The sequence below is a fragment of the Pituophis catenifer genome, unplaced genomic scaffold (assembly GCF_029215685.1).
Source record: "Pituophis catenifer annectens isolate HBS135680 unplaced genomic scaffold, rPitCat1.0.hap2 SCAF_6, whole genome shotgun sequence".
Classification (NCBI taxonomy): Eukaryota; Metazoa; Chordata; class Lepidosauria; order Squamata; family Colubridae; genus Pituophis; species Pituophis catenifer.
In genome coordinates, this window is record NW_027256886.1 from 25,637,786 (window position 1) to 25,657,259 (window position 19,474).

The 19,474-nt window shown below is 35.7% G+C and overlaps 1 protein-coding gene across 1 annotated transcript in view; it reads right to left on the reverse strand.

The window, feature by feature from the left end:
- Positions 1-13,085: 13,085 nt before the first annotated feature.
- Positions 13,086-19,474, reverse strand: part of AGTR1 (angiotensin II receptor type 1) — a 42,612-nt gene continuing 36,223 nt past the window's right edge. Inside the window, exon 2 of the mRNA XM_070946372.1 lies at positions 13,086-14,728. Within this exon, the coding sequence (XP_070802473.1) occupies positions 13,591-14,679 (1,089 nt within the window). The 5' untranslated portion in view covers positions 14,680-14,728 and the 3' untranslated portion in view covers positions 13,086-13,590. The remainder of the gene's footprint in view (positions 14,729-19,474) is intronic.

Sequence of the window (19,474 nt, forward strand, 5' to 3'; positions counted from 1 at the left end):
TTGAGCGGTCACAAAACTAGCATATGTAGTTGAAACTTTTTTTTTCTGAAACTTTTCTTTTCTTGGATTTATCCATGGTTGGCCTACCAGGGGTTGAAAAGCTCAATAAATCGTGTGCCAGTGGGTGTTGTACATTGGCAGTTGTGATGCATATTTTGAGTGACAGCGAACCACAGCAGAGGGTGAAAGAGCCACATGTGGCTCCAGAGCTGCAGGTTGCTGACCCCTGGTTTAGAAGGTACCAATTTGAGGTAACTTGGCACTGAGTTAAACCTCTGCATGCTATAAAGGCTGGGGTCAACTGCCTTTAAACTTATCAATATTAGTGGTCAAATCCTCTGTGAATTTGTCCAATCTCATTGTTATCTCAGTTGACAGTTATTGGCCGTTATTATCTAATGGCATCATATTCTGTACTTTAACTATGTGAAAATAATAATTTTGTGTTATCAACCACATTTTTCCCCATCACGTTTCAGTTGCAGCAATGTGTGAGAAGAAATAAACTCCCTGTTCATAGTTTCCATAGCATGCATTATTTTATTGCTCTATCATGTTTCCACTTGCCTACCTTAATAGCCAACAAAACTTACCCACAAACATACTTTTTATAGCTTTTACAGCATAACATCCTTGCTGGGATATGGCACTGAACTATATATAATATTCCAAACACAATCTCATATAATACAATAAGATATGACTACTACAGTAATATAGTGGTAATATTAGTATATTAATCAGTGGTGAAATCACTGATAGAGCAATAAAATAATGCATGCTATGGAAATGCATGCTCTTTCACCCCTCTGCTGTGGCTCCCTGTCACTCAAAATATGCATCACAACCGCCAATGTGCAACACCCACTGGCACACGATTTATTGAGCTTTTCAACCCCGGGTAGGCCAATCATGGATAAATCCAAGTAAAGAAAAGTTTCAGAAGAAAACAGAACATTTAATTCAACTACATATGCTAGTTTTGTGGCCACTCAAGAAATAGTCAGGCACGGGAAGGGTTTTGTGGCTCCCAGTGTTTTCTTTTCTGTGGGAAATGGGTCCAAATGGCTCTTTGAGTGTTTAAGATTGCAGACCCCTCGTCTAAACCATGCTATCCAGCAATCAGGCATTCAGCTGGGATATCAGTTGTATAACATTCCCTTTTCTACAGGCAGAACCAGATTCAATAGGGGTGTTATCCATAGTGAAGTTGAGTAAATCACTATTGAAAATCCATACAAACCCTGACATACGCAAGATGTGGAGAAACAAATATGAGTGTTGCAGAGTTATTTGTTTTATTGGTTGCAGATTTGTTTATTTCATGGTTCACCTCAATGGGACTGTAATACCCAGCTGTGTCTTTGTAATTAAATATTTCCTCTTGCTTCTATAAACTCAAAGCAATATTCAGTTGACCCGATAGAGCCATAACCTTTCTTCATATCTCTAGGGACTGACTTCCTCTCTTCTGCCTAATCATATACTGAGTAGCTTGTTTACCAAATGCCACATTCTTGACTTTAAAAAGGAAAAAAAAAAAAAAAAGCATAGCACAGATAATTTAACTGGCAGTTAAAATGTTCCAATTTGTACTTAAATCTATAGGGAGTAATCTTGCTAAATACATATTTCCCTTCTGCCCTCCCCCCATCCCCCTCATAGCTGATTTTTGGCAATGAAAGTCCATCTTTTTTCTGAAATAAGAAATAAACATTAGTGGTCTCTGACCTACTTATTACAGTTCCTTTTTCCTGGGATTCCAAACAGGGAAATCTTTACTCAGAACAGTAATATGGGAAAAGGCTTCTTTCTGTTCTTTTTACAAGAAAATGTTTGGAAATGCATTGTGGGAACTCTTCTTGGCAGGGTTTCTTCACAGAACTTCATGTAGTCCAGTAAAGTAAGAAATCGTCCAGTTTGCATTAAATAAAACAGTATTTCATCCAAAAAAAAATAAAAATAATACTAACTGGAATTCAACATATGTTGACATTTTCAGTTTCCTTGATCTTTTATATATATGTATGTGTGTGTATATATATATATATATATATATATATATATATATATATATATATGCATATTCTTTCTAGCCAGGTTTTACCTACGTAAGCTAAGATGTTCTACTGCCCATCTTACCTTACGTAGGTAAAACCTGGCTAGAAAGAATATGCACATAAAAGCCTACGAAAAAGAAAAAGTATATATATATATATATATATATATATATATATATATATATATATATATATATATATGCAAACAGTATTTTAGAGTAATTTTCTTTTTTTTTTCTCCTCCAAGTTCTCCCTCCCTCCTTAAAGTTTTCTTTTGGTTTTGCATAAGCAATTAAAGTAATTTTTGTTAAAAGGAAGGTATGCCTGTTTTTTTCCTTTTTAAATTGGAAATCAGCTATTAATTATTGTTATAAACTAAATTATGTAGATTATTGCAATTTCGTTAATTTTTAATAGTGTCAGAATTAAATGATAGGTTGTTGAGGACTCGAAGTGAGAAATATTAAGGAATTTATTGATCAAAGTGAAACAAAGATAATGCTAAAGCTGATATGTTGGTCGATAATTATTAAAAAAAAATATGTCAGCAGTAAACACCAATCTAATATAAATAGATAGATATGCAGTTGAAGACTATCTTCTTTGGCTCAGAAATTCACAGAATTGTGACTTTATCCAGAAAAATAAAGATATCTAGTTTGACACGTTTAGACAAAATGTTAAAGTGCTGAAAGTGAAGGTATGTTTTATCACAATTGTGGTTTTCACAATTATAACATATTATACATATTATGGTGAAATAATGAAAAATGAATGCATTGGAATTATGATATAAAAATGTTAAAAAAGGAATAAAAAAACATTCAATAATAAATGAAGTGAAAGCAAGTTGCTTGGCTGAAACATTAAAATGAAGCAAAAATTTAGATATTTTGGACACATGATATAAAGGAATGAGAAGCTGGCAGAAAATATGGTGACTAAATATGGTCAATGCTGACGTAAGAATACAGATACAAGAAATCAGAGAAGCTGCTAACAATTTATCTTGGCAAAATTATGCCCCTCAGGTCACAGATTATTGAAGGAACTAAGAACTGAAAAAGAACATATTTGCTTTTATTTTTACAACAGCATCCAGGGCCTTGTTTGGTTGTGAAATTGGGTGTTCATATTTTTAATTAATATACATGATATTTGATTGTATTATCATATTAGTGGAATTAGAAAATGCTATCTTAAAACTTGACATTTTTCCTGAAAAGCACAAGAGCAAATCAGGATAAAAGCTATGGTGCTGTACTTTGAATACAGGGAGAAATCCTAAACTGATGAAACCCTTGGTTTACTTAGCTCAGTATTTAGATACTGATACCATTTCTCATAAGTTAATGAGAAGAATTTGAAACAAGACCTTTATCTTTCTTTCTTAGAGATGAAGACTGAATCGGGGCTCCTCCGAACAATTTATGGGCTTACCACTCAGCTTTGACCTTTCTACACTTGAGTCATCATGTCTGTTTTCTCAAGTTTTAAATCATATAATAAAAGAAAGTCTTGAGAAAGTAAGGCTACATGTGATCTTGCATTTATGAAAGGTAGTGCATATATTTAGATAAATGAAGCAGTATAGCTAGCCAGACTCTGATGTAACCTGCCCATGTTCAAACCCCAATTCAATGGGGCTGTGTTAGTGAATGTGTAAAGTAGACCTTGGGTTATTGAATATAAAAATAAGCTTTTATATGAATACAAATACAACAGATGTGATACCAGAGACCAGCAAACATGCAAGTGTTTGAATCCTGTGTTCTTAATGAAAGCATCTGGTTTTCTTCTCTTTGCTGAACATTGTTTTTTTTCTTGATGATAGTTTTTATTTGGCCTTAAAGGGCAAGAGTCCTATTTTTAAGAATAGTGGCTTGGAAGCCAGTCCTGCTTCATTCAGTGGGACCTTTCCTGCATTCATTTATTTAAGATGAAACTATAAGATTATCCTTATAATGTATAAGATAATTTTTTTCATTAAAGAAAAAAATAGCAAAAAAAGAGAATAGGTGCAGGTTGATTGCTTTTTTAAAAAACTAATGAGGCAATTAAACAATGTTCAGAAAAATGGATGTTAAGAAGTTCCACAGACAGCAAAATAATTATATTAAATGCTAATTTAATAGAGCAGTGCTACCATATGTCTATGATGAAAAGCAGGGTAGAGGAGAATTTCATTTGAGAAAAAATATAAAATGAAATGTTAAGATGTCATCAACATTCCAAAATTTCTTGTATTTCTTTTCTGAAGATTACTAATTCTTGCTATTTACAGTGAAATCTTATAAGTGTTTATTCATTAATCTATATAGGATTGCAGACTTACAGGCTAAATATATTTTTTCTGGGAAGTGAAACTCTGCTGACTTAAATTCAAAGAGAAAGAGAGAAAGGTCCATATTAGATTACCAGGTTGAATAGTGTAATTATCCTGAAACTGTGGATAGTGGCTGAATATTAATGTTACTTGGATTTTGATTTGTACTTCTATTGCTTTCTCTCATTTAAATGACTGCTGTTGCTCTCATTTTTTGCTGTTTTAACATGATAAAGTATACCCTTAATTTTGCTTACTTCCCATTCTGAATGAAACATTAAAGTTTTTTTAACACAATAACAATAAAAATTGATGAGGAGAGAGATCTTTTATACTCTGAACTTTGTATACTGCACATGCACATTCTTGCTTCCATATTAATAAGGTGCCTTTCACAAATTTATGTTGTCCTAGATATCTATATCTATATCATCTATATTTCTTTGAATATGTACTTCAGTTCATTACCTCATATTTGTGTCATTATGGTTCTCATATACATTTGTCCATCACCATTGCACAAAGAAAATGAAAAGCTAAAAATCCATAATTTCCTCCAGATCAGTTCCGTGGGGATATAGCATGACCATTCTCTTCTTGCAGCTGTTCATTTCTAGGAGGTGGCAACCCTTTATCAAAGAGCTTAAAATGCTGGTATTAAAATCTTGCTATTTTTGTTGTGCTTGTTCATAGAGGAACATGATACTGTAGGCAGGAATGGATCTGTCAGATTACATCTGCCATCTATGTCCTATTATCTTGAATAACAAATCCCCCATTGATTTTAATGACCACCTTAGGTATTACATCTTGTGGGGACAGTCTCATGACAGTTATTTGAGCTGTATCATAGTTATGCAATGAAGCCAGCTGTCTGCTTGTGGAATTGTGTTCACCCAAAAACTGGATATTTGGCCTTTTCAATCTTCTACATATGATCTTCACTGCAACAAATTATGCAAAACTTCTCATTGTTGTTAATAAACAACTAGAAAGTTGTGGTCTTTGCAGCACTGACAGAAATTACCTGGAGCTAGGCAAGGATTTTTTGCTTGTTGTGGATATCACAAGCATGTTTTTGTAAGAAAGCAACCAAATATTTCCTACCTGGCCTAGTTAGTAATATATGAAGAGCTTGGGGGTAAGGCTACTAGACAATTCATAGGGCTACCAGATTTAAGCTGCACTACCAGATGGTAGCATAGAGATTGCTGTCATTTAATGTGATCTGGGTTTTTGTAGCCCTGAACAGATGTTCTAGATCAGGGCTGCCAACTCCCGGCCCACAGGCTGGATGCATCATGCACTGGCCATACCTACGCCCAGTTTAGCAAAGGGGATATGTCACGTGACACCTCCATGACAATGTGAGTTTGACACTCCTGTTCTATATGCTTCTGTTAGTCCAGCCAGTTTGATCAAGGGTACAGGAAATAGTCCTAAATATCTAGAGGCAGGTATGTAAATGGAATTCCTCCCAATTTTATGGGATCAATCTGAATTCACTGCTAAATGAATGACAGGAATGAAATGAATTCATTTGCTGGGGTTGAGGGGATAAATATCCCTGCCACCATTTGTTTGTATAACATGTATTTTGAAAATAAATTTTTGAAAGCTGTTTACAAAGAATTTATATTTACATATATCTGTGTTGTTTGGTATGTTGTGCTACACACCTTTCAGGGAAATTGCCCCCAACATTTCTTTGTTAGGGAAAATTGTGACAACCTATTAAGATAAACATATTGTTGTAGCATGTCTACCTTCACCACTTTGGCTCAGAAATTTCCTAAATAAGTGTATAAATAAAATATTCACTTAGATTTAATTTCCATAAGAAATAATAACTCTGCAAAATCATTTGCGAGAGCCACTGACATCTCAACTAGCAAAACAAACATGAAACAGAATTTATGATAAACTGACCTTTATTTCTTTCACATTTTTCTTCTTTTGCCAACACATCTCTTTGCTTTACTTGATAATGTTTTCACTTCTGCTGTCCCATATAATCTTTTCTCTTTACTTGGGTTATGCGTTTGCCACCTTTTATGACACAATATTAGTGCTGAGCAGTAAAGTGAATGTTATTACTTCAAAGAAGCATTACTTGCTGACAAGAATTAATTAGAATTCTAAATTGTTACCGAAGTCTTCTATTCTACAGTGAGAGCTTTAGTGAAATGATGGAAATGGATAATTAGCACTGCTATTCTGTCTGTTCAGTTTGGATAGTCCATAAAAGATCTGAAGCTTCCTTTTCCTGAAATAAACAAAACCAGCTTCTGAACTGTCAGAAAAACAACAGCAGTTCTTGAAGGCTAATCATTAGCAGCTTTTGTCATGGACGTATAATTATTTCACAAATTCTGCTTCAATCAGGGAAAAATATGCTTAAGTGCCAATAAAGTTTTAAACCTAGTATAATTTTTTTTCCACTGGAAGGGGGAAAACACATTTCTCCACTGGAGTAGGGAGAACACTTTTTAAAATACATTTTCTATATAGTATGCATTAGAGAGTTTTCTCTAATCTGATTCCTTCCAGATGGATTGAACAATCTAGCAAGCATGCTGGCTGGGATTCTGGCAATTGCATCAGAAAACGCCAGATTTTTCAGCAACTGAAAGCACATTAGAAGGCCTAGTGGATTTGGTCAAATAGATTCTAGATTTGTTAAATCCAGCTCCTCTGACATAAATATGATCCTCAACAAGGATCATGTTAATTTTATCCTTGGCAAAACAGCACAGATGAAACAGAAAATCTGTCAAGAATTATTCAGCTTCATATATGAATTTTGATTTGCCTTGCATGAAAGATCTTTTGGTATCTTTTGTAACACATATGTGTTTAAATCCATGAAAATGGTGAGTATGGTAATGTGGCTTTTTCTCAAAGAAGGAACCAAGATAAAATACTACATTTTAAATGTAATTTTTTTCTGCTAAATTATATATTCTTAACTTCTGTAGCAGTGGTGGTTTCCTCCCGGTTCGGTCCGGTTCGGCCGAGCCAGTAGCGGTGACGATATGACGTCACCGAACTGGTTCTCCCCCCCCCCACGTTATTCTTACCTTTTATTTGGTCCCACCCCCAATCTATTGCTGCCTCCTGAGTCCCAGCTGATGACTAGAGAGAAAAAAACTGTTTAAACTCTTGCCCCGGGGCTTCAAAGAGCCATCCTACAGCTGATCAGTGTTAAAAGAAAACAAATGAGTTGGGTTGTAAGTGCGAGGACCTTCCAGAAATGACTCTGACCAGCTAGCCACGCCCACCTAGTCAGATGACCTCCAAGCCCCACCCACAAAATAAGCCACACCCACAGAACCGGTAGTAAAAAAATTTAGAACTCACCCCTGTTCTGTAGTATCTTTAATAAAGCTGTGTAGTTCTTCTACTTGTGCCTCCTGTCTCCCACATTTTGTATCTGCAGTAGCTACACTGTTCCTATAAGGTCAAAATGGCCACTAATATCTTGTTCAACCCCTTTATCCAAAATGAAAGGGAAAAGGATCTTTCTGACACAGAAACAAAAAGTGGACATATTACCTCACACCAAATCTAGTGAGGGATGCTTAGCCCTAGATCAAGTTTTTAATCTGGGTGACTACTGTATGAAACATAATAAAAATGCTAATAAAACATGTGATGCCATGATGCATTCTAACTTCTTTGTCTGCCATAATATTTATCCATATTAAGAATCCATCTGAAGAAAAGATGGAGAAAGTGTTTTCACTGTACATAACTGAGACAAAAATATTTGAGTAATGTGTTTAAGAATAAGTTAAAATTTATGAGCACATTTCTTAATGCATTTGGATTGCAACATTTGACACCAATCCCCTAATCCTATTTTTCCATTGATTCGGTGTTTCATTATATGCAAGGTTTTTCAAAACCTAGCATTAAGTGAGAGAAATCTGTTCTAGAATTTTTCTGTATCCACACCATTTTGAACTCAGCCTTTCTTTTGCTTGCTTTTTCCCCACTTCAAGTTCCACTTGTGGACTTCAACTCCTAGAATTGGCCTGCCAACCATGGGAGCTGGAGAATTCTAGAAATTGAAGTCCATAAGTCTTAAAGTTACCAAGGCTTGACACCCCTTGTCTACAGACATAGATCCAAACTCAAAATATGAGAAAATTTCAAGACTATGAGAACCATTGTGCCGTGGAACCGCTGGCTTCCTACTGGTATAGGTGCTCCATCATTGGATGTTTTCAAACAAGGGTTAGACAGCTGTTTGCTGGGGAAGAAAATTGGACTATAAAATTTCTTCTTATCCTATTATTTTATCAATCTCTTTACATAATGTCTTCCCAACGTTCAATTGGAAAAAATAAATTGGCAGGGGTAGCAAGCACAGCATGTGTTTTGGGTGTTTTTCTACCCTTTTTACCAGCAGTAGACATGAATATTTCAGCTCTCTCCTTGTGTTGCCTATGTGTGTACAGAGCCACAACATTGAGTGCATATGCTCTTTTGCTGCCTACCAAACACCTACACCAAATTTGGTCTTGTTTTTTCATTTTTTGGGGAAATTTAGCCAGCTCATAAAAAGAATCTCAAGATTTTTTCCAGACTTTATTTCCAACATTCAATTGGATTGGGATGATTAAGAATCATGCTACTTGGACATTCAGTAAAAATATGCAGGACAGCATAAGAAGCATCTGGGACCTGTGTGTGAAATGGGTCGATCTGTCAAAAGCTGTGCTGTCCTGTTGTGATGCAAGCCTAGCCCTCTTTGTACATATTATTACTTGGTGTAATTGTCCAAAAGGTGAGAAGATGTGATAGTGCAGTGCTGCTTTCATCACTTTCTCAAAAGTAGCAGCAGCTGCAAATCCCTATGGTACACAATGTGTAACCAGAAAAGTTCCCAGCTGACGGTTTAAATGGATAATCTGTTTTAGAACTGAGATACTGTAGGGTTGGGCTGTTTTCTATCAAAGCTCTTGATTCATTTAAAAGTACTTCAGATCCTATGAAAACCAGTATCAACTCAGTGGATTTCCTGGGGGTTATACAGAAATATTTTAAAGTACTATCAATAAAGTTGTATTCTACTATAATCCCTGAACCCATTCTCTGATATTATTCTCTTTTTCCTGTATGGCTTTTGCTGTGATGTTTTTGTGTTTGTTTCACTTGAACAGACACTTGTTGGGTGTACTCAATTGTCTTTACTCCTTCATTTGGTAACAGTATTTGCTCAATGGTGGCACAAATGTGCCACATATATGCATATATAATAGAAACTAGCATTTCAGAATAACAGACTATACCTGTGATTACATGGCAAATCTTAACTTTTCTTGGTTAGTTACTCTAATCAAGGTTGACTTGTCAGTTTGAAAATGTGTGGATTTCAACTCCCAGATTTCCTTAGCAGCAACATCTTAAAGTTGGCCAGGTTGAGATATGCAGACAAACTTTGCCCACAGCTGGAGTTCGATCCTGATGGGCTCAAGATTGACTCAACTATTCATCCTTTTGAGGTTGGTAAAATGAAAATCCAGATTGTTGGGGACAATAATGCTGATTTTGTAAACTGCTCAGAGAGTGTTGTAAAGCACTGTGGAGTGGTAAATAAGTCTAAGTGCTATTGCTATTTTATTCTCTGTCAATTTTCAATGACATCCTGGATCCTAGTATTTTGTGGTTGTTCCAAAATAGCATTGGCTGGCTCTGGATTTAGTGATTCATAGTAACGCAAATGTGGGAACAATTATGATATTTTGAAATACTAATATATATGAATTTTATTTTTCACAGCTTTTGTAAGATACAGAATCTATATTATACACATGGTTGTTTAAGCTATGCATGTGAACATTAGCAACATACTGAGCCAACAAAGGAAACTATGAACATTAACAATTTGTTTGCATTTGATGTTAGATATATCAAACATGAAACTAAATTTCAGATACAATGAAGATTTTTGTATGTGCAAGGGTGAAACTATTAAAAAATTTTTAAATCCATTGATAATTCATAAATACTTTCAACAGACTTCTAATATCAGTGTTTCCAAATATATACTATTGTGGAATCACTAATAAAATATCATAAAAAAATACATTTCTTTTTGCATGTTTTCTGTACCACCAACCTTTCTGCAAGTTAATCCATTCTGTGGATGTTTATATTTTATACTAAATTTCCAAGAAAGCGCTTTACATCCATGATGGGAAGAAATGAGTAGAATAAAGTACTGTTATTAATAAATAGAAATAAATATGATTTCATTTACAAAATCAGCAAGCCAACATTTAAAAATGATTCTGCCAGCAGAAAAAAAGTGTTTTAATAGATATGGTAATAATTGAAAATAATAAGTATTCCTGTGTTAGTTGATGTATACGTTTTCTGTTTAATCAGAGAGCAATGTGATCTGTTTTCAAGATGATAGTCTGAAATGAAGATGACAATAAAAGTAAATGCATAATTTTATATTGGTTCTTTAAGAAACAAATGCAGATATTCAGTTGGAATTATAAAGGACAACTGCACTTATATTTGAAGTTGGGTACCTCTTGCCATGTGATTGAAGACTATAAAATTTTGTCTCATCTTATGAAAATAGTTCTATTTTCATTGATGCATACATGCATCCTATTTCCCTTCAGACTTTCCAGCAGAACATCTGGGCATACTATTCTACCTTGTTCTCTATGTAACTTGAGTCCTTCATGTTTGGAGAGTCGTTATGCAAGAGAGTGCCTTTGACAACACAATTCTTCTTTTCTACTCATACCTTAATGACTTATCACAGTGTAATGAATCTTTTTATTAAATATATTGCTAAACTATACTCTTAATAGCTCCAATCAACATCACCAATAGTGAAGAGTTAGTAATGTAACAGGTGAAGGAACACAATGCTTTAATTAAAGGTCTTAAGGTAATGTTTTAATTAAAGGTCACCCACAGAAATGTTAATAAAGGATCCTTCTACTACAGGGCTGTCAAATTCCCAGCCCACGGGCTGGATGCGTCACATGCTGGCCACGCGCTGGCTACGATATAGCGAAGGGGAAAAAAAGTCCCAATACATCACATGATGCTTGTGTGACGCCCCTGTTCTACTATCTTCAAAGCAGATGTTATCAGAATATATATTTATCATAAAGGAAAGTTGTAATATACTATTGTATTGAAAATTGTAATATACTATTAAATCAATGTTAAACATATCCTTTGACTGTTTAATCCATATCCTTTGACTGTTTGGCAATGCAGGACATACCACCTGGAAACTAAGATAGCAAGTTTTACATAGCCTTAGAAGCATCGATCCTATGTTCTGTTAAAAAGACAGAGATAAGTCCAGCAGTGGCTTTGACTATTAATCTCTTGTCTTCTTTGCTTGAGTTATTTGACCATTATCTGATACTGAATTAAAATACTGGATATAAATGCTCACTATGATTAAGAGTATTTGTAATTAATGTAAAATTATAGCTGCATTATTTTTCTTTGCACAAAATAAATTTTACAGATTTAAAGGTATCCAAAATATATACACAGAGATATAGAGATTAGGAGCTCTGGGATTGATAATAGATGCTAAAAGAATATAGACAGCACATGTGCTTAGTTTGCAATTAGAAAATAAATCCATTTGGTTTTAATACCTACTGATCCTAACAGAGGTTCTATACTATACAATACCTCTTTCTTTTTTATTGCTGACATAACCCTAAACCAGAAATGTCAAACTGGTGGCCCACAGGTCGGATACATCATGCATAGGCCACGCCCATCCCAGCTCCGCAAAGGCAAAAAAAGTCACCATCCAGCCTGTAATGCAATCAAGTTTGACATTCAAGTTCTGAGTATTCTTTTGATTTATTTATTTATTTTTGTATACTTTAATGGCACCGTCTTGTTCATATATTATAGAATATTAATATAGCATATCTATTTATTTGTGCACACACAAATGTCTATGCTGATAGGGATGGTGGATGAGTGCCTTTTTGGCATCACACCATATTTGGTTGGCTCTACTGTAGTAGTTGTCAAACTTGGCAACTTGAAGATATATAGAGTTCAATCTCCCAGGATTTCCAAATGCACATTTACCACATTCAAATTTGAGTATCTGTGATAAATTTTCTGTGTATCAAGTTGTCCTGTGACTTCCCTCTCCTTTGAATCTAAGAATCTAGAACTGAATCTGGTGCAAAATGTGATGGTCCTGGTAGTTCTATGAATCCCAAGACTGGTGCATGTTGAACTTCTGCTCTGCAAGTTGTATTGGTTGCCAGTTTGCTTCTGAATTCAGTATAGGTCAAGGTGCAGGTTATGACCTATAAAGTGTCTTCCAGATACATTGCACTGAGCTGACAGTACAGTAGTCATTATAGTTGTAACCTGGGTCATCTAGAAGATACCAGTTTAGGAAAGGCTGTATTATCAAAATGTTTCTGTATCAACACCCATTTTGAAAGGAACTGTCTACATAAACAATAGTAGTGAAGTACTTCTGAAAGGCAGTTAAAATTGTGTGAAAGTAAACAGACGCTTTCCATAGATATATTTTGCCAAGAGCTCATAGAGAGGGAAATAACTTCAGAATGAAATTTTTGTTCAACTACATTTAGAAACAGTGCTATATTTGGAATGTGGTACATTTAGTTGTATATGTAGCAAGTGTTACTTGAACATGGAAAAATATTTTATCTAAATGTGGATTCATTCTACATTGCATTACACTTTTACTCTTATTTCAAAATTTTATGGTATTATTGATATACATGAGTTCAGTTCTGGCACTTTTCAGGCTCTGAAGAAGATGGGTGTATGTAATAAAATGTAGTACAGGGAGGATTTGATTATAGTTACACAGGGACTTCTTTCACTTTCTTGAAATAAACCTTTTCTTTCTGGACTCTGAAATAAGTCGTCTATATACCACCTATGTATAAGGCAATGCAAGATAATTTCAGAGATTCTTCTACATGTAGTTGGATTAGATGTTCTACCACACATTATTTCCCACCAAGCTCTGACCCTGGAAGGCATGATGCCTGCATTCTTTGTTTAAGATGTTCCTCTTCATAACATGAAATGAAGGTAAGCCCCAGTTTTCACAAGGATGAAGTATTTCAGATGGTCCAACACTGTAGAAGAGGAGCATTGTTGCTTTGAACAACTAACAGCAAAAAATGTGCTGCTATACTATCACTCAGCAACCAGAGATCCTTTTTTTCTGGAAGTGCGGATTAAGTCTTCTGAGGGTCGATATGAAAGCGAAGTCATCTTTGTTGACAAACTGGAATGCCTGACATTTGGAGGGATGTATTTGAGTAGCCGAAGGAAGTATTTTCTAAAGTTCTTTCCCCAAAAGCCATAAAAGACAGGATTTAGACAGTTGTTAAAATAAGCTAAGCAGATTGTGAAGGGCATAGCTGTATCCACAATATCTTCAATATCACAGCTCTTAATCAAATCAAGCTGAATCAGCACATCTATAAAAGTAAATATTTGATGAGGAATCCAAGAAAAAAAGAAAAACAGAACTATTGCAACAATCAACTTAAAGATGTCATCACCTCTGCCGTTATTCTTCTGAAATTGGTAAGCCTTTTTCAGAGTTTTCCAGATTAATATGTAGCTTATTAAAATGACCAGAAAAGGAATGAAGAAGCCCAGAATATTTTTGGATAGGCCTAATCCAATGTTGATGGTTATGTGGTTGGTTGAATTCCTGCGTGTGCCATACCAAAAAGCACATACTGTGATGTTTTCGTTTTCAAGGTCATATGCGCGGCGGTGAATCCCAACAGGTAAGCTGGCAACGACTGCCAACAGCCAGATAATGATGCAAGTTACCCGGGCAACGAGCATTGTGCGTCGAAGGCGGGCCTTCATGGGATGCACTATTGTTAAGTAACGATCTACGCTGAGGCACGTCAAGAGAAAGACGCTGGCATACATATTGAAGGTTGCTGCAACTGAAGCGATCTTACACAAGCAGTTGCCAAAAGGCCAATGGTACTTCATGGCTGTTGTAGCTGCCCATAATGGTAAAGTTACTAGGAAACACAGATCTGCCAGGGCTAAATTAAGCAGAAATACACTGGCCACAGTTTTCAGCTTCATGTAAAAGTAGATGATAATCACAACCAGGCTATTTCCAAATATACCAATGATGAAGATGATGCTGTAAACGGTCGGAACCATAACAAAAATGTAGCTGTGTCTTCCCATAGAAGGGCAGTCAATGGGGTTCTTTTTATCGGTCTCTTCTGCAGAAATATTTAGAATCATTGTGATCAGTTCTGTTAGAGGCTGTGTGGGAAACTGATACCAACAGCACCTGAGAAGGAAAAATTAAAAGGTCATTATTCTTGTTTGTTAGTTCAATGTATTAAAAGCACTTACTTGACTGCTCCTTAACACCATTTTATTAGATCTTTAAACTGCTATAATATATCAGATTTCTTTGATGGTTAGATTATCCAGTAGTTTTCTCTCTTTTGGCATATAAACTGTAATTGGGCAAAGACCATATTAAAGTAGCTATCTACACCCAGCGATATCCCTGAAACAACACTTTTGCTTAATATTACATTGCATTTTATGGTTTCTTCCCATTCATCTATTTGTTGGTATATCAGGTTAATTAGTATATAGGATTTTAGCCTTAGATTGAACTCTGTGGCCTAAATAATAGTAAATATTTCTTGAATTTAGGTATAACCTATGCTTTTTTTTAAAGGCTTCGCACTAGAACAAAAGGTGACCTTGTAATCTGGACACACTGCAGCACTGTAAATAAATGAGATGTTGTCCAGTGTTCTGTTATCAATGCAAAAATTAAATATAGCACAACTGCTAGATTCCAAATACCTTAGAGTTCTGTATCTGTTACATTAGGAATGGATTTAGGAAGCATCCAAAAAAGTTTCTCTGGTTGGTCTTGGAATACAAAGACAAAGAACACAATTAAATGTGCATTTTAATGCTCTCTAAAGGCATTGTCTGAGATCACACAAGTTTAGCAGACATTAAGATAATTCTTTCCTGCCTGTGTCCACACCCCATTCTTATCCAGGGCCTAGTGACAATGTTTGTATAAAGTGATTAGTGTTAAGCTTGGTTGGGATTTTTATGGCTTAGCTACTTTTGCAAACACAGATTGACTAGTGACTTCAAAATACCGCATGAATTCAGAAATGGTTGAGTCAGAGACAAGATTAAATATGTTGGGTGTGTGAACACAGCACATTTTCTGCAGTTACACTATTGTGTGTACCATCCAGTAATTTGCGATGTGATTGATTTTAATCAAAAATCTTTATCTGGATTTCTAGGGGAAAAAATCAAGGTTGGCAGTTTTACACTGCCATTAGCAGAGGGAAGCAGCCATCTGGTCCCAACTGTCAGCTGATCTACTAGCTGGCAAAATAGGGATATTGTGAGTGGATACAAGGAACTTATTTTCTTCTCTTTTTATGAAGGAAAAGAAGGAGGGATGATTTATTAATTCACAAAGCACTGGAAGCTTTGGATATTTCTCCAGTTTGAAAGAGAAGGTGTTCTTTACGGTCAGCTATTGGCTATGTTAAAAATGAACCATATTTAGTTCTGACTCTGTAAGCTTCAGGTTCACAATACCAAGCAGTAATACTTTGAAACCTGAAGATCAGGGGTAGGTTCTAAATTTTTTTACTATCGGTTCTGTGGGCATGGCTTATTTTGTGGGCATGGCTTGATGGTCATGTGACAATTATTTAGGATTTAGCAGAGGTACTGGTCTACCAGGCTTTTAACTGCTTGCAGAGCTGTACTGATCTACCCACTTATTTTTGCAGGCGCTGATCTACTCATGTATTTTTGCAGGGACCGATCTACTCATTTGTTTTCTTTTACCACTGATCAGCTGTAGGACGGCCCTTTGAAGCCCCGCGGCAAGAGTTTAAACAGTTTTTTTCGCTCTAGCCATCAGCTGGGACTCAGGAGGCAGCAATAGATTAGGAGTGGGGCCAAATAAAGGGTAAGAATAACGGGGGGGGGGGGTGAGTGGGGGGGGTGGGGGGCATGGGGGGCCCAGAACTGGTTCGGTGACATCATATCATCACCGCTACCGGCTTGGGAGAACCGGGCCGAACTGGGAGGAACCCACCACTGCTGCAGATAGAAAATACTCTTTAGAGAAACTGTAGGTTGGTTTGAGAGTGCATTTATGAGTTATTAGTAAGTGGAGGACTAGTCCTGTGGCTGATTTTTAATGTTGGGTTGATTGAATGAATTTCTTTTTAAGTGAACTTTGCATCTTTGCCCATCTTCTAATAGTCTGAAAACGACCAATCACTATATGAAGCAGAATAAATAAATAAAATCCATTTAATAAAATGTAATCCTTTGAATGTAGCATGCCATAAACTAGCCTTTCCCAATATATTGCTCTCTGTTATCCTGGACTTCAACTCTAAGAATTATCAACCATCACATAGGAAACTTTGCTAATGGAGGAAAATTCACATGAACAATTCACTCAGAGACAGATTCACAAAAAATATGCAAAGTTAATACTTAGGATTTTGGAAAGGAGTTGAAAACATCACATGCTTGTTCTATATTTTAAACTTAAATAGAGAACATGGGAACTATTTTTCTTCATTTTACATTTTACAGGTGCTTTTCTGAGTGAGCTCTAAAATGCCTGAGCCTTCAACTCAACATGATGTTCTTCAAAATATTTTTGACTACAACTCCCAACACTTGTAGAACACAACTCCTATGACAGTCAGTTGTGATTTACAATATGTGCAGAACACCAAGCTGCTCTTAATAATTTATACTGATTGCTACTGTTTGTTGTTTAAGAATTTTCATTTGACATCATGGAGTCCTAAAAAGTAACACCTGTATAATTTCCCCATGATAAGGTAACAATGAGATATATTCATAACCTTATCTTACCTTAACCTTGGCAGTTATTTATTTGACATTTTTCATATCTTTCAGATACAACAGCCCAGTACCTAAGCTGCCTGGAGGAACCACTGCTAAATCCAAATTGGATTTTTATATCAAAAGGGAACTTCTAACATTTCAAAAGAAATGTGTTGCTCTGAAATTCACAGCAATAGCACTAGTATAAAAAATTGAAAAACAAGTACTGTACAAAGAGTAAGAATTAATCAATATATATTCTTACCTAATTGAAAAATCAAGATGTCAGCTAAAGGAGATAGGATGGTACATGACAGCTCTGAAAATACTTTTGTTTTGCACTAAGTTATTCCTTTTCCTTCTAAAAATAATAAAAATCACAACGTTCCCCCTTTAAAAACAGCAATATCTACTTAAGATCCATTTAATTTGCCTAGCACCAATCAGGAAAAAATGTTTAAAAAACCCTAAATAATGTATGAAATATGTTTAAAAGTAAAGAATTTCACATTATTATAAATGATTCTTTGCTCTATTTAGAATGTCACCTGCAGTGGCAGATTATTTAACAGCATTGATTTTAGCTAATCAAAATACAATTGGGATTAAACCTGGCTCAAGTAAAGCAATCAGTTGAGGTTCTACTTTCATTAGAACATGCATTGTGAAAATTTGTTACCTTCTTGCAAATAATACATTTTGGCCTTGACCTTTTTCTTTTACCGATATATTACATTTTAAAAAATCTCTCTGTTTGGTAAATCACAATGTGATTAATTATTATCAGGAATTCAATGTTGAAAACCTTGCAAAGCTGAATATTTAATTAACCTAAAGAAATTAAGAAAGGACACTTAGTTTATTTGTGCCTTCTTTGATCAGAGTTCATATTATGCTGTCATTTTGCTGATTGCCTGTAACAAACAGATTTCATTTTAGAAAAAGAGACAGGAATTATTCAAATCTTCCTTCCTTCCTTCTTTCTTTCTTTCCTCCCTCCCTCCCTCCCTCCCTCCCTCCCTCGAAATAAAACAGTATATTAGAAGCAGTGGTGGGTTTCAGAATTTTTTACTACTGGTTCTGTGGGCATGGCTTGGTGGGCGTGGCATGGCATGACATAGCTTGGTGGGTATGGCAGGGGAAGGATACTGTAAAATCTCCATTCCCTCCCCAATCCAGGGGAAGGATACTGCAAAATCCCCATTTCCTCCCAATCAGCTGGGACTCGGAAGGCAGAGAATAGATGGGGGCAGGGCCAGTCAGAATTTTTACTACCGGTTCTCCGAACTACTCAAAATTTCTGCTACTGGTTCTCCAGAACTGTTCAGAACCTGCTGAAACCCACCTCTGAGTAGAAGATAAAAAGAACAAATGTGTGAATCAACAGTGTCAGAAATCATTAATACTGTTAATTCCAGTAGGATGATTATCCACCTCTGTATACTCAAACAGTGATGTATGAATGCTAGACAAAGTAGCATTTTTGACTGTGAGGAGTCTTCATTTGCATTGAAGTGAACACATGCAGAAATTCTTTGCAATGCTTCCAGCTCAGTGTAAGAAGATGCTTTGCCAATATCAGGCCAGTTCTCAGGTGCTCAGGCAATAGTTTCTTTTGGATCCAGAGACAATAAGCATACAAGTGAATAAAGGGGCGTTAAGCTTTATTGTTTGCTCAGGCAAACAGGATTAAAAAGCAAAACATAAAAAGCAAACGTACCAAGCAAGATGATATCTAAATCTCTTACAAGCTGCCAGAAGCTCCTTAATGATACCAGAGATACCCCAAGGGCAGCCAGTTTCCACAGTCCCCAGTTTCTAGCTTGGGTCTGTGCAGACGCTCCCAACAACAACAACCCCAAGGTTTTTATTAAAACTTGGCTAATTTCATGGCCCTGCTATCGTCAGGAGATTGCAAGATCGCAGACAGTTACTGACTGGCAATAAATCTGGGATGAAAATTGAAAGTCTAAGCCTTTCAGTGAAAATTTTTTGAAGCTACATGATCATCACCCCATCTTATTTATTCAGTAAAAATCTAAGTAGGCTACCTCAAATGATTTTTCTTAATATAAAGGAGAAATCAAAATGTTACTAAATCCCTCAAACAGATATGCAGATGATACCACTCTAATGACAGAAAGCGAAGAAGAACTAAAGAGCC